Below are 14,803 nucleotides of genomic sequence, written 5' to 3' on the forward strand. Positions count from 1 at the left end.
TGACCTCACACACAGGGAGCGTGTCCATTGGCTGAGCGCTGCGTGACCTCATGGGAAGAGGGGTGATGGCTGGCTGAGCCTGGAGCTTAGGGAGAGCATGAGCCCATTGGTTTGGCCCTGTAATGTCATAGAAGAGCAATGGTGGGCTCTGGGTGGTCGTGGGAGGGACTGGGTGGCTATTGGCTGAGGCTCCATCACCTTACCAGAGAGCCCATGACCTCACAGGGAGCGGTGTGCTCCTTGCCCAGCTGAGAGTGACTCCTAGGGTAGCCCGTGATCTCATGAGGCAGCAGGGTGCTCACTGGACAGTAGCATGTGATATTGCAGGGCTGCCTGTGACCTTACAGGGTGCAGGACAACCATTGACTGGCAGAGTGTGACATCACAAGGCAAGGAATGACCTCACATGAGTGGGAGATGCTCATTGGCCTGCAGCATGTGATGTTTGGGGACAGCCCATGACATCATGAGGGAGGTGAGTGCTCATTGGTTGTCAGGCTGTGACGTCCAGGAGCAGCACATGACTTCATGGAGGAGGGGGCACCTCATTGGTGTGTGGTGTGTGACATCCTGCAGCAGCCCGTGACCTCATGGGTGAGGGGGCGCTCATTGGCTGTCGGGTGTAACCTCATGCGGGACTGCGCGCCCATTGGCCGCCGGGACGTGACGTCACAGCAGTCGGGCCGCTCATTGACGGCCAGCGCGGGAGCTCGTGTAGCGCCGCCTGGCGGGCGCGAGCGCTGGCGCTGCGCGGCGCCGATTGGCCGGCGGGCGGGGCGGGGCGGGGCCGAGGGGCACGTGCCAGCGGGACCCTGCGGGGCGGGCGGCGATTGGCCGGGCGAACGCGCGCGTGCCCGCGGCGCGAGCGGGCTCTAAAGCGGCGCATGCGCCGGGCGGCGCGGGCGGGCGGCGATGGCGGCGCGGGGCTGATGGCGGCGGCGGGGGCGGCGCTGCGCTGAGGGAGCGGCCCCGGTCCCGGTCCCGCCCGGCCCGAAATGGGCAACGAGGCCAGCCTGGAGGGCGGCGGCGACGACGGGCAGCTGCCGCCCGCCGCCGCCGCCGCCGCAGGGGCCCCGCCGCCGCCCGCCGCCGCCGCCGCCAAGCCGCCTTCAGCACCGGGCGGCGGCGGACAGCTCCCGCCCGCCGCCGGGCCCAGGTCAGAGCGCGGGGCGTGGGCCGGCGGGGGGCGCTAGGTCAGGAGCGGACCCGGGGAGCTGTGGGGCGCTGTCAGGGCGCGGGGCAGGGCTGGGTGAGGGTGTGGGCACAGGTGCGTTGGGGGCGGTGGGCGCGGGTGTGTGTGTGGGGGCACGGGTGTGTGGGCACGCGGGCAGGAGGGGCAGGGGTGTCGGGTGCAGGGCTGAGACGTGCCGGGGTGCGGCGTAGAGGTGCGATGGGTGCAGGTGTGGTGGGTTCGGGGCTGTGAGGGGGGCGCGCGGGCAGGACGTGCCGTGCTGTGTAGGTCTGTGGGGCACCTGCAGGCAAACACAGGCAGGTGAGACAGGAGTGTGCACGGAGTGCGAGCCGAGGGGAGAGTCGGTGCGGCTGTGGGGCGTGGGCAGCAGGGAGAAGGCAGGTGAGGGAGGTGCAGTAGGGCTCAGGGAGGTGATGGAGGCATCCGAGGCAGGTCACTGCTGGAGGGTGCAGCCTCAGGGGAGCCGGCAGCTCCGGAACACCCGTGGATGCTGGAGAGGGCAAGGGTGCGGTTTGGGGCTTTGTGAGAGAGGGATGGAGTGCCCTCGGGGAGGAGTGTAGTGTTTGGGGGGCAGGAGAAAGCGGGGTGCTGCCCGGTGGGCAGAGGTCCAGCAGTGAGGGGAGAGGGATAAGAAGGGAGGGATGTGGTTTAGGGTTGGTGGGTCTGGTCAGGGTGGGGGGATGGTGCCTAGCAGCACACGGCTCAGGGGCATGTAGGCACCCCAAATGTGGCCACCCCAAATGTGACCACTCCCAAATTGGCCACCCCAAGTGGAGCCAGCACCAAACGGGAAAGGTTGTTATGTAACAGGAGGGACGTGCAGCCCTGCCAGGAGTCGTCGGTGCAAAACCTCGCAGGGAACCGCACCGAGCCATTCTCCTTCTGCCAGGCAGCGCCGGCTGGGTGGGAGATACTTCGGAAGGGGGTGTGGGATAAGAGATATTCCTTTAAAAAAAAAAAAAGTCAATCCCAAAACATCATTCTGTCTGAAAAAATAAAGGCGAGGAGCAGAAAGTTGCACAGAGGGATGGAAGGGACTTGGCGGGCGGTTTGCCCTTAGTGTGTGGCCAAGGCAGTGGCATTCCGAGCTCTCCATCTCGCCTGGGCAGTGATGAGCGCTGCTGGTCTTGCCAGTCGTGTTGCTTCAAACAGGGAAAATCCAGGCAGGAGCCTGACAGGGAGGCTGCAGTCTTGCCTGGCAGTGGGCTCCGTCTCGCTGGGCTGCAATTGCTGCTCACAGGCAGCACCATAACATCCAGCAGGATTCAGGGATGCTATAGGGCAGCTGAGCTGCGGGCGGGCCTCGCTCTGTAAGATCCCTGTGAGTTTTCACACAGAGAGTGTGAAAAAAATACCTCTGAGTGAAATCGTGCTCATTTTCCTTTACGTTTTTCTCAGTTTCCCTTACTAGAGAGTCACAATCCCTCTGCTTTGGATTCTGCCAGTTAGAAGTTGTTCATAGCTGCTTGAACAATTTAAAATTAAATACCTGCGGGGCTGTTTAGGCTGCTGTAGCGAAAGGAGTGAGGAAGCCGTGCAGGTCTGCTGTCTCTGTGTGATTTTGGCACTGCTCCCCCATTACTGCCAAGGGCCTATGTTTGCTGTTGTGCAGGACTAGGGGTCCCAGGGGCTTTTAGGGTCCTGGAGCACATGGGGCTGCTGGGTGGAGGAGCACAGTCTGGCAGCACCGGCCATCCATGGTCCTCTCCTGCCAGAAACACTGGGTTGTTTTTTCCAGCCATGCTCCAGCCCTCACACACTGAGCTGATGCTCCTGCGCCTCCTGGGAAGCTGCTGCTGGGGAGCTGCCCTCCCTTGCAATTAATTAATGCAATTAAAGAGGTGGGCCAAGCGAGGCTGTGCTGTGGAGCAGCGGTGGGATGGGGATGATGCTGAGCTATGCCAGTGTTTAAAACCTGAGCGTGGGAGGGGTGTGGGGGGCTGAGATGACACTGAAGGATTTTAATTCAAGGTAGCAAAGTGGCAATGAAGGGAAATCAGGCCTCAAAAAGAAAGTTGCTTTTATGAGGTGCAGGACTGGGCACATAAGACAGACCATATGTTGTGAAAGGTTCAGCGGAGCACAGGATGTGCTGGCCAAGCAGTGAGTATGCAGTGCAAAAGGTGCTGCTCCAGAAATCCCAAGTGACAGGGGGAAGTGAGTTTCTCTCAGTATCAGAGCAATTATTTTTCCCTCTGAATTAAATAACCTAAATTCACATGCAAGCCAGTGAAAACTGTAGTAGTATGACTTTTCTGTGGCATTTTTTACAATTTTCTTTGTATTACCTAGAGAAATAGTCTGAATACCTTCCAGGGAGTACCCTGGATTTCGGGATCCCGTGTTTAAATCCATAATAACAGTTTCTAAGGAACTGTGTGTAAACTATGAAGAGACTTCAGAGAGTAGAAATCATACCATAGAAGTAGGATCTTCTCACCAGGTTGCAACATCTACCGCTATTTATAAACTTTGATTTCCTGCTTGCGTGCTTTGGCAAGGCACTGGGGAGCCAGAGGTTGGAGGGAAGCTGGGAGCAGGGCTCAGCTGTGTGGTAGTTTGGCTCTGCCAGCAGGATGCAGCTCTAGAAAGGGCCAACACGGTGCAGGGCTGCATCAAGCAAGGTGTTTTCAGTGCAGACCTCACCCTTGTGCAAGGTGCTGCTTGGAATCTCATCTGAGGTGGGTGTGCCTGACTGGTACTCCAGCAAGGAGAGATTGAATCGGAGGAGGGACAGAAGGGTTGTTCTTGGTCTGCCTGGACAAACAGAGCCTCTGTAGCCTGAAAGGAGGTGAAAAGCTGGAGCATCATTAACCTGTAGGATCAAAGGAACCCAGATTGGTTGCAGATGCATTTGGACAGAAAGCTTTCGCAAGTCCTGGTCTGTTCCTTCAGAGAGACCCCCTAAGCAGAAGGGACAAGTTCATTTCACAGTGCAGCTTGATGGATGGATGAAAAAGGCTTGGATGGCAGAGCAGGGATGATCCCAAGTTCGGAACTGTAGCTTGGGGCACAGTGCTTTAGATGGCTGGTTTTCCTGGTAACCTGCAGAGAGACTTTATTGCTGCTTCTGATTGTGCCTGATTTATGCTGGATTCATTCAGGTTTTTGGTCTCCGCTGCTGAGCTGTGGAGCTTGTAAAAGGCTCTTTTTGACACCTGGATGCATGAGCTCAGGCTGAAGGATGGGAAAGGGGAAGAGGGGCAGTCTCTCAGGAAGCATTGAGGACCAGCTACAAATTCAGGGAGCAGCAGTGTTTTCAGCACCACTGGTCCTCTGGAGCTGGGAGATGAACATTGCAAGCAGCCAGGCTGGCTGCAGGCTGCAATGCCGGGAGGGAGCTTGCTCCCATGGAACACTAGCAGGGATGCCAGGACCTTTATTTTTCACACTTTTTGAAGCTTTTTTAAGGGTCTTTTTTAGGCTTCAAGGTATTTCTTAAGCTCCAGAATAGGCTTGCTGTGAGCTGAAGGTCTTGAAGCAAGCGAGAAGGAATGTTTCCAGTACTGTGTGGTAGCACCTTTGGCATGGGCTGTGAGCTCCCCCAGAGCATTCTCTTGGCTTGGAACAATGGCAAGGCAAGTGTTGATCCTGTTTACCCTGCTGTACAGTCAGCATTGCTCTGTTTGGCAGGTGGTGGAGCCTGAAGTAAAAAAATCTGGTGATAGGGAAGAGTGTAAGACAAACAGAACTGATAGAAGGAGCCCTTTAAATAAGAGAAACCTGGGACAAACCAGTGCAGTTTGGATGCTCCCTTTTACCCTCTTTGTAGCTCTCTTGAGTGTGCTTGTTTGCTTGCCATAAGTATCATCACAATGAGAGGTAAGGAGTTTATACATGAAGATAATTTAAAAAAAAAAAAAAGCAACTTCGCCTATTTCTTTTTAAATGGGCACTTTTCCCAAGCTTGCAGAAATGAGCAGTCGATGTCCATTTTCATATGACTGTGCTAGAAATAAAACCAGGCTGTGTGATGAGAAGTCAGGCTGTGGAGAGGGCTCATGCTCACCTGGAGCGCCAGCTCCATCCTCGTTTCGGTGCTCGGCTGTTCCCAAAGGGTCTGAGCCCTGCACAGGATGGGACAGAGGCATCACCATCAGAGGCATTGCTAGGAATTTCCTCAAATATTAAGACAGTTTTTCCCTGGCTGAGCCATGGACTGGCACTCTTGAAAAGCCTGCCATGCTTCTGCACTTATTGAGCATTGCTGCAAGACATTTGGAGGGTCAGCAGGGAGCTGAGGCTGGGTTTAAGTGAGAAGGGGAAGAACAGATATGCAATGTTTTAAGCTCATCAAACTTGTGTGAACAAAATAAAGAGTTAAAGGAGTAGAAAATGGTGTACATGATGGATCAAGTCAAAATATTTGCAGTGTTAAATACCCCACTGGGCTTCAATTCATCTTCCCCCGCGTGATGGGCAGGCAGTGCTGGCTGTGACACAGTGCTTTGCATACTTGTGATTGCTCTGACAGCAGCCATTAGGCCACTGAATCCAGACGGCACAATTCTGGGTGCTTAAGTAACTCCAAAACCTCTTCTGGGAATGTGCTCATCAATATTCACAGTGTTTGGCATCAATTATTAATGCCTTTATTTCCAAAACAAATACACAGATTTGCAATCTGCTTTGCAGGTCGGGGTTTCTCACTGCTGGAACCAGTCTGGGTGGTTCACTGTGGGTATGGATCTTTACCCCTTGCTTTTGCTGGGCAGGGGGCTCCTGGGGATGTTCCTGAAGTGTCCACTTCTGCTCAGAAAGGATGTAGAAGAATTTGTAAGGATTGATGTCCTTTGGTGTGTTGGCTTGTGCTGATTGAAAAGTTGGAGGAGTCCTTGGCTTCTTCTGGTACAATTTGAAGCTACGGCAGGGCTGCTTCCTTTGCACTGGAAATCTGAGTGCTGATGGTCAGCATTCTGGTGGAAGGTGTTCCTGCTCGTGGCAGGGGATTGGAACTAGATGATCTTTAGGGTCCCTTCCAACCCACACCATTCTTATTCTTCTGCTGATGCTCAGTAATGGAGCCACAGCTCAAGCGACCACATCTACTGGGGCCAGCGCATCGCTCCACATTGTTGTTCATGTTGAGCTGGTTTTTGTCTCTCCACTTCTGCTTCTCCAGCATGCCAGAATAAAGCTGTTTCTTTTCTCTGCTGTGTGTATTGAGCACATATTTGATGTTTCCCATCATGTTTCCAATTCAGTGCAAACAGATAGTCAGTGCTGTGGCATATTCCTGCAGTTTATATGAGTTTGGGGAATACTTGATGTGCATCTGGACTGGCAGAACACCACAGCCTGCCTGCCACACAGCCTCTCTGCACAGCCATCTTCACTGTTTCCCCAGCTGGGGCTGGCACCTCTGGCCAAGGGGTTTTTTTCAGCAATCTTTTTCCAATATCAGGCTAATTTCCTAGCATATGAGGTGCTCCTTGGAAAGGATGGGACAGGCAGTCAGGGTGTGAAGAGCACTTCCCGAGAGCAGGTAGCTTAGTAGGGTGAAGTGCTTTCATGGCAAAGGCATTCTGGTTTTTCACTAAATGTGACTTTGCTGATGAGTGCCGCTGCTCTGGGATGTTGCTCAGGTTTTTTTTGGCTAATCAGTGACAGCAAGTACTGATGGTCATCCTGGTCCCACTCATTGTAAACTGTTATTCTTCTTGAATTTAAGATTGTTGCTGTTGAGCAATCACTGTGTTTTCAAGTGTCTGTTTGAATGACAGATTTGTTATTTTTGTATCAGTCTATGAGCACGACTGTTCCTACGAACAAGTTTTTTTGTCTTTTTTCGTGCCTGGTGGTGCTAAGCTCCGGCATGACCCCGAGGTGCTGCTGTGCAGCCTGTCAGTCATCGCTGAGCACGTTGTACTGCTTTTCATGTCACTGATGCTGGAAAGTTTCTATGAATGCAGTGAGCTGGCTCCTCACTGAGAGCACCCAGCACCTCCAGTGTGCTATTTAGGAGGCTGCAAGAGCAAGCAGCATCGCTGGACCCTATTAACACTGGCTTGTGCTTTATGGCATGGCTGGAAGGCATGTTCATGAGGTGCTCTGCTTGTGTTTGATACCAAAGATGACTTAACTACACTGATGGTGGCGTCTCACTGACTCATGGCCTCTTTGTAGCTTTCCTAGTGTGTGTTTGATATGGAAAAGAGACCCCAGCACCATTAACAGACTGCGGACAGTGGGTTGTGGGGGAGAGGAGACAGCAGCTCCCTGCCCGTGTTGAGCTCCCCAGAGACAAGTCAAGAAAAGCATCTCTGAATGCAATTTTTATTTTGTTTTCTCTTATTATTTGTTTAAGTGCCATGGTTTGGCTGGAGATGAGGAGGCAATGTGCCCTCCAGCCTGGCTGGTGGCGCTGGGTGGTAAAGATGGTTATGATGGCTAGCAAAGACATATCTCTACAGTTCAGAGGCCCAAGCTAGCCAAATGGTAATGAAACATATGTTAACTGTGAGCCTAAATAAGTGTAGAAGCAGTTTACCAGAGGGCATAATGGGATATATGATCACAAAAGGTTTAAATAAAACCCTACTTCTGAAAATACAAAGTTACCTTCAGTCCAAAACTATAGTTTCTGTGATGAGCAGCAGATTAACTGTTCTTACTGGCTTCATTCCCCCCTGAAGATGTGATTAAAGACTTTGGTGCATTCTCTTTTGTCGAAAATGATTTAGTTGTGTTTCTAGGTCATTGTGTATAGAAGAAAAATGTGCATATATTTAATGCAGTAGACTGCGTTAGGCATCTTTTAAGACAAGCTACAGCACAAACCCCTCTCCTGCCCAGTCAGTCCCCAGACCTCTCTTCTGTCCGTGTCCTTAGCCCAGGGAGGAAGAGCCTCTACACCTTCTCCCTAGAGCAACAAGATGAACATCTCTGTGTGGAGACTGTTAATGCTCCCTGAGGTGGGCATGGTTGTCCAAGAACCAAGTGACTGTAACAGGGTGTGCAAGGTCCTGTTGGGAAAAGGTGGGAACACAAGCCTGCTGGAAACCTCTTGGCCATTACCTGCTGGTAGACACCATTAGACACCCCATCATATCATCACTAGTGAGGTAATGAGTAAGATCTTAAATGAGACACTCTTCTCTTATGGCCACAGCCTGAGAGAGATGGGGATTGTTCGGTCTGGACAAGAAAAGGCTCAAGGGAGACCTTAGAGCCACCTGGACTTCTTCTGCTGGTCATGTGTAAGTCCTCATGAGAAGAGCGTCTCCTGTCCTCTCGGAGGGTTTCTCCTTTTTCTTGCTTAGAGTAACAGATGCTGTGTAGAAAACACATCCATGCTGCTTGAGAAATGCTCCTGAATTTTGAGTCGTTTCGGGCCTGTGTGATTGACTGTTCTTCACTTGGTTCTGGGACCTGACAGGGACCACACGCTCTCAGACATGATAAAGCAGTTTCCCACGCTGAATAGCTTTCAGATGAGGATTTGACAGCTCTTCTGAAGGGCGTGGAAGAAGAATCACTGTGAATCAAAATGTCATTCAGTGCAGATGTGACAAAATCCTGTGTTTCAACCAGGGTGTCCGGGGGTGGCAAGCCCTTTTCTGTCCAGCCCAGAGTGCCAGAGGCACAGACAGCTATGTAGGTCTTACAGGGCAGGGACACTTGCATAGTCAATAGCTAAGCAACCCCTGAACCTTTTTTCTCTCTATTTCCTTGCCTACCAGTGCAATGTTGCTTTCTAGTCTGTCTTGAGTATTTTCTGGCCATGGGGGCTCGCAGGCTTCTCCAGCTGCTGAGAGGCTCAGAGCCCAGTTCCAGAGGACATCCCTTAGCAGGACCAGTCCTGGGGGCTATAGCATCGTGAATAGGGGGATTTATTTTTTGCCTTTATTTATTAAATTTGCCTTTATTTATGGATTTTTAGCTCTGTTAGGAGATGCTTGGAGTATGCAACCTCTTCTGGCATGGTCTTAGGGTGCTTCTTCTCAGGGTGCTCCATCCTTGGAAGTTCTATGTGGGTATGAAGTCAATGTGAGACATATCTTCTTCAGCTATTAAATGAATCCAAAGGGGTTTGGCCTTATCAACAACCACCTGAGACCCAAATGGGTCTGCCATGGGCTTCCCAGTAGAAGAAAAAGTCTGTTGGTAGCTTGTGCTCCTCCTTCATCAGTCTAGACATGAGGAGTACGAAGAGAATTTGCCATATTTAATGTCTGCAAAAGGATGAAGTTGTGCGTGGGAATTACTTTCAAAGATTGACATGTTGTAGCTGTTAACCACTCTTTTTTTTTTTTATTTAACCAAAAAACAGATTGCAGCCTAGGAAAAACAGCATTTTTTTTTCTTTCATCTTCTAAAGAAAACATTTCACTTATAGATATGTGAATTTATGAGTTATAAAATAGGAATGGTTGAAAATTGGAAATGTATAATAAGTTCTTAAGGGACTTGGTAATTTGCCTTCCTCTTGTGAAAAAAACCCAAATCAACTGATAATACAAAGCTTATGAAAGGCTGGGGAAAATGCAGGGCTGAACTAGATCTTTTTCCACGTTGAATCTGAACTGTACTTTTTCTTTTGATGAAACATGAAATTACTTTTAATTTATTTTGTTTCAATCCTAGTTACATAAACTATTATTTGATTGTACAGCTGGACTGAAAAACTGTAGGAGGTCTCACATTTAGGATTTTGCTGCCTGTCTCTCATTAAGCCTACAGCCTGATTTCTTTAAATGCACCTATTAATCTTCTTAGGGAGACAAATTGTTGTTTGGTTGGGGTTTTTCTCTCTCTTTTTTTTTTTTTTTTTTGAACACTAACCTCCTGGTTAACTGGCAGAGTAAACCCTGCTGGTTTGCAGCCTTTGCAGGTAGCGCTGTGCTGCAGCTGGGCACCGCAGTGCCAATGCCTGTTGCTTTTGGTAGGCTGGGTTTGGCCTGCTTTACTTAAACACCCGAGGTGGTCACAGCCTGAACCATTCTTGTCGTGGTCAGCAACACCCTCCAAGTTGACAGCAAGGAGTAAATGTATTTTTTCCATTTTAATTTTGCTGTAGGCTACTTCAGTAGTTCATCTGCGGTAACTTGCCAGAGAAGTGGCTGCTCCATCCGTGGAAATGTTCAGAGCCAGGCTGGATGGGGCTTGGAGCAACCTGGTCTAGTGGCAGGTGTCCCTGCCCATGGCAGGGGGTTGGAATGAGACCATCATTAAAAAGTCCCTTCCAACCCAAATAATTGTGTGTTTCTGTGAACTTCTGTTGTGTTTTTGATTTCCAGTCTGATACTCACGGGGTTTCAGGTTTGAGACCCATGGATGTAAGACCAGCAGTAGGACACAAAGGACCCCGTGTGCAGGGGTGCACAGATCGCTCCCGTGTTTCCTCTCAGATGCATGAGCTTTGTTGTCTCCTGCCCACCGACGGTAAGCCACCATATTTGGGTTTCTTTTTCCCCGCTCATCGCAGGATTTCACAACACTCTGGGCAAGTGTTGGTAACAGCCCTTTGGAATGCTGCTCTTTTGGACCTTTTCCACTGTCCTCTGCTGGGAATGGTTCTTGGGAGGGTGGGAGAACCGCTGTCAGTGTCAAACACATCCGTGGGCTGCACCAGCTCTAATATGAACTTGTGAGATGTCTGGAGCAGATAGTGCTGGAGCACATTGTGTCAGGGCCAGGCAGCAGCGGCAGCTTTCCGTAAATACTCCTGACGCCGGCGTACGTGAGGAGGTGATGCTGGGTGATGCTCTCATCCCTGTAAATCAGTCCATCCTTTGTATTGAGGGCAGATCTGTAGTCCAAAGGAGTGAAAATATCCAAGCCTTCTCCTTTTCCCACCTGTCTCTTCAGTCGTGGATGTTTTGCTTGGGAATCTTGTAGCTGAGGAGCACACCAGGAAAAGAGGTTGTTTGTGTTTATACAGAGTGTATTATATAGAACCTTTTGTGATGGTGGTGATTTTCAGAGCAGATAAAGCCCATTTACCACTGTGTTAGATAAGGTTTTCACTGGTTACACATTGCAGTTATGACACAACATCAGTTCCTGTTGGAGTGGAAAAGATGATCCCTATCACTAACGTTATATGCCAGCAATTACCTCAACCTGGCAAAAATAAGGCATCCAGAAACATCCTTCTGGGAGGAAACTCTGAAAAAATGTCTCCTTAGGCATCCCTTTTCTGCTTTATTTTATCTGCCTTCCTTATCTTCCAGTCTCTCCTCCTCCTACATTGTTAATGGATGTTAAGTGCTGGTTAATGGATTAGGATAGGATTCCTCTTGGCCGTACAACTCAGTTTCATCCAACCCATGTCCATGATCACCAATTTAATTTTGATTTATTATTAATTGAAAATATAGGCCCAAACACTCTGAATTGACAAATTACCACACCTTTATTTTTCTTCGAAATACGCAAACAAAAACCAACCAGCTGCTCTGGGTAGGAATAAAGTGCCTTCTGCTTCTGAACATGTCTAAAATCTGCTTCACTTACCGACTAAACTTCTCAGCCTTAAATTTTACCTGCTGCCATTTCTGCCAAGCTAAGCCTTCCGAGGGTTCTGCAAGGACAGATACATCAAATATGCAGATGCTTCCATCTCTTTGGGGACAAATGTTCTGAGCTGAGGTACGTGCAGAGGAGAAATGCAGGCAGAGACAAGGCACCTCAAAGAGTTGCAGACACTGGAGAAGTGTTTTCCTTTGATCCTATAAAGAATTTGGCAGGGGAATTTCAGACTCTCCTATTTCAAAAGTACATTTATACTAAACAGCTTGAGATATTGAAGTTGATGACGTCTCTGACAGTATTGATAATGTATTTTTCCTTGGGTTTGCTTTACCTTTCCTCTTGTGAATAATGAGTTCTACACACAAAAACATAATTCTGAGTTTGGTTTGCCATTCACATTTGAGGCTCCAGTTCAAATCTCTGAAAACCAGAAAGTGCAAATCTAAGGCATACATGCACTAATACTGACCCCATCCAGTGCCAGCCCTAGGGCAGTGTCCCACCTTGCAACGTCAGTCTTATCTTTAATAACAGACATTGTACCATGTGTGCTGGTGTAGGGAATGTCAGGGAGGGAGAAACCTCTACAGCTGAGAAGTGTTTTCAGAAACACAACCTGATGTGACGTTTTTGTTAAAAGGCATGTGGCCACATTGGCCACAGATTTCTCCTCCTCACAGGAAAGTGTGGGCTCATCAGTCTTTCCATGTACCCCTCTACATGCTCTGTATTTGGAGCTCTTCATGGGGAATCAATTGATAGCTGTTTCCTCAGTCCCTGCCCAAATGATCTTCTCTTGTTTATTCTTCCACACCTTGGATATCTGCTCTCCTGGTAACCTGAAGCGACAACAAAAAAATAGAATTAAGGACCTCGGTGGCCTGGGGAAGAGTTAAAGGGACAATTGTGAGATATCCAAAATACATAGAGGCGCAAAGACATGAACAGCAAGATGGATAAAAATGCTATGGTTTATCACAGATGAAAACAAAAAAACAGGTCTCGTGTTTCATTTGCTCAGGTTCAGACAAATGAGGGTGTAAAGTCAGGATTTTTTGGTTGCTGCGCAGTCACCAGGAGCCACTCATCTCTCTGCAGTATGGCACTCTGATTTCCTCTCCTGGAAATTGCTTTTTAACTGTGTTTTTCTTTGCTTTTTCTAAACATACAAACCAGTTTCTTTCTGGTCTGTCATTACTGCCTCTTTTTTAACAGCACTTCTCTTTCTGATGGATCTTCCTTCTTTTTTATGCCTGGAATGAGTGTTGTTCTTCGTTCTGGGCTGAGTTTGGTTGACTCAAGCTGTCATGGAGATGGATAATGATACATTTTTTTGCATCAGCTTTTAATTTTGGAGCATGGGTGGAACTCATCCAAAAAAAAGGGCCCTGCAGACTTCCCAGCTTCTTAATGGTTGAATACCAACTTCTTGTGGGTGGAGGTTTTGTAGAAGTGTGGGCACCCTTGGGTGGTGTGGACATGAGCAGGGATGTTGACGTGGTGGAGCCAGACCCCTGGACTGACCTCTTTTTTCCCCACCTGTGACAAACAGTGCTCATGTTGGAGCAGTTTCCTGCAGCCAGCCAGCACCTGCAGGAATCCCTCCAGCTCCTGGACAGAGTCAAGCCTGAATGCAAAAGGGAAAATTGCAAAACCAGACCTTGGTGCCACTCTTTGTGGGGAAGGAAGCCAGAAGCAAGTCAAGAGAACGGGCTGCCTCTGCTCTTCTCTTTGAATTGCTTTCCAAAATGCATTTTTCCCAAAATAACTTAATTGTGTATTTTTTGGGGTGGATTGTTCTATATTTGTTGATGAGCATTAAATTGACGTTTTCTGAGAATGGTCCAACATGGCTTGCAAAACTCTTTGCAGAGCATCAGTGTCTCATTTAGAACCCATCACTGTGTGTGGCCGTGGTTGTTCTCTGTGCCTTACTCTGCATTTCTTGACCTTGGATTTCTCCTGCCATGGTGTTTCAAGACATCCAGTTCAGGAGTGCCTTCTACAGCTCTTTGCATTCAGATTTAGCTTTGAATAGTCTGAATAAATTTGTATGGCTCAGCAAACTTGTCTTTTCTTTATCTCACTCCTTCCCAACCCATTTATGAATATCCCATTTATCCCATGGCAAGATCCTGCACCTCTACTTGTGAAAACTTTACCATCTGCCTCTACTCTTGGTGTCCTAAATCCTGATCAGTTATTAACCTGTAAAGATTCCCCTTATTTCTTAATCTTTTATTACTTCTTTTTTTTTTCTTCCTTTTTTTCTAGATTTTTATCCTAACATTTCTGCTACTTGAGATGATTTTTCAGACTAAGTATTGCCTTTTACTCCTGTAGCTTGGTTGTTTAATGATATTGCCTTGTTATGGCCTTGTCTTAAACCTTTTCTTGACAGTGCATGTTTTGCTAACAGGTGCCATGGAAACTTTCCCTTCTTACCCTTCCACCTGCTGCTTTTAATTTCTTTCTAACAAACCTTCTCACTTTTCTTTTTTTTTTCCAGTTGTATCTGAAAATTATAATAATCACGTGAATTTGTGTGTTTTTTCAGTCCTGCAAATAGATTGAAGCCGTCTATTAAAGTCACTTTTACTGAAAATTTGTGTGTCAGGTTTGGCACCTCAGAGCAGGCACCATTCCTGTCACAGGATTTAGTCCAGAGCAGGTAGTTTCATTCTGCATTGCTTTAGGGAATAGTTAACGACCTAAACAAAAAATTGTGTCGCTGCTAATTAAAATCAGAGAGGCTCTCAAGGAGGGCAGGCGTGGGTTATAATCATAGATTTACAAGATAAGCTTTCACAAGCCGTGTGCCATAAAAATTCCTTAGCTTCATGCCATGGTTTATCTTTCAGCTTTGCTGGCATTTCATAAATACAGAGCAGTAATTCATGGTGTTGGCTTTCCTGGGACAAAGGCCTTCAGTTAAGCGTGACTGCAGCAATCAGCTCTTCTACCCTTTAATTGCTGGAGCTCAGATGTAAGATGTGAGTGGATGGAGGCTGAGGGGAGCGGCTGCTCCTTGCCTGGGGTGCTCTCCCCATCATCTTTGTCCTTTCTGCTGCCCACAGTATTTTCAAGATTGTCATGGCTCTTTTATGTAATTTTAACACACATAAATGACTTGCT

General features: G+C 48.6%; 1 protein-coding gene across 3 annotated transcripts in view; it reads left to right on the forward strand.

The window, feature by feature from the left end:
• Positions 1-890: 890 nt before the first annotated feature.
• Positions 891-14,803, forward strand: part of BSN (bassoon presynaptic cytomatrix protein) — an 89,429-nt gene continuing 75,516 nt past the window's right edge. For all 3 annotated transcript variants that reach the window (XM_085072949.1, XM_085072950.1, XM_085072951.1), the window contains exon 1: positions 891-1,156. In XM_085072949.1, coding sequence (XP_084929075.1) covers positions 996-1,156 — 161 coding nt within the window. In that variant the 5' untranslated portion in view covers positions 891-995. The remainder of the gene's footprint in view (positions 1,157-14,803) is intronic.

Source organism: Lichenostomus cassidix, chromosome 12, assembly GCF_008360975.1.
Source record: "Lichenostomus cassidix isolate B80296 chromosome 12, HeHo_3.0, whole genome shotgun sequence".
Lineage (NCBI taxonomy): Eukaryota > Metazoa > Chordata > Aves > Passeriformes > Meliphagidae > Lichenostomus > Lichenostomus cassidix.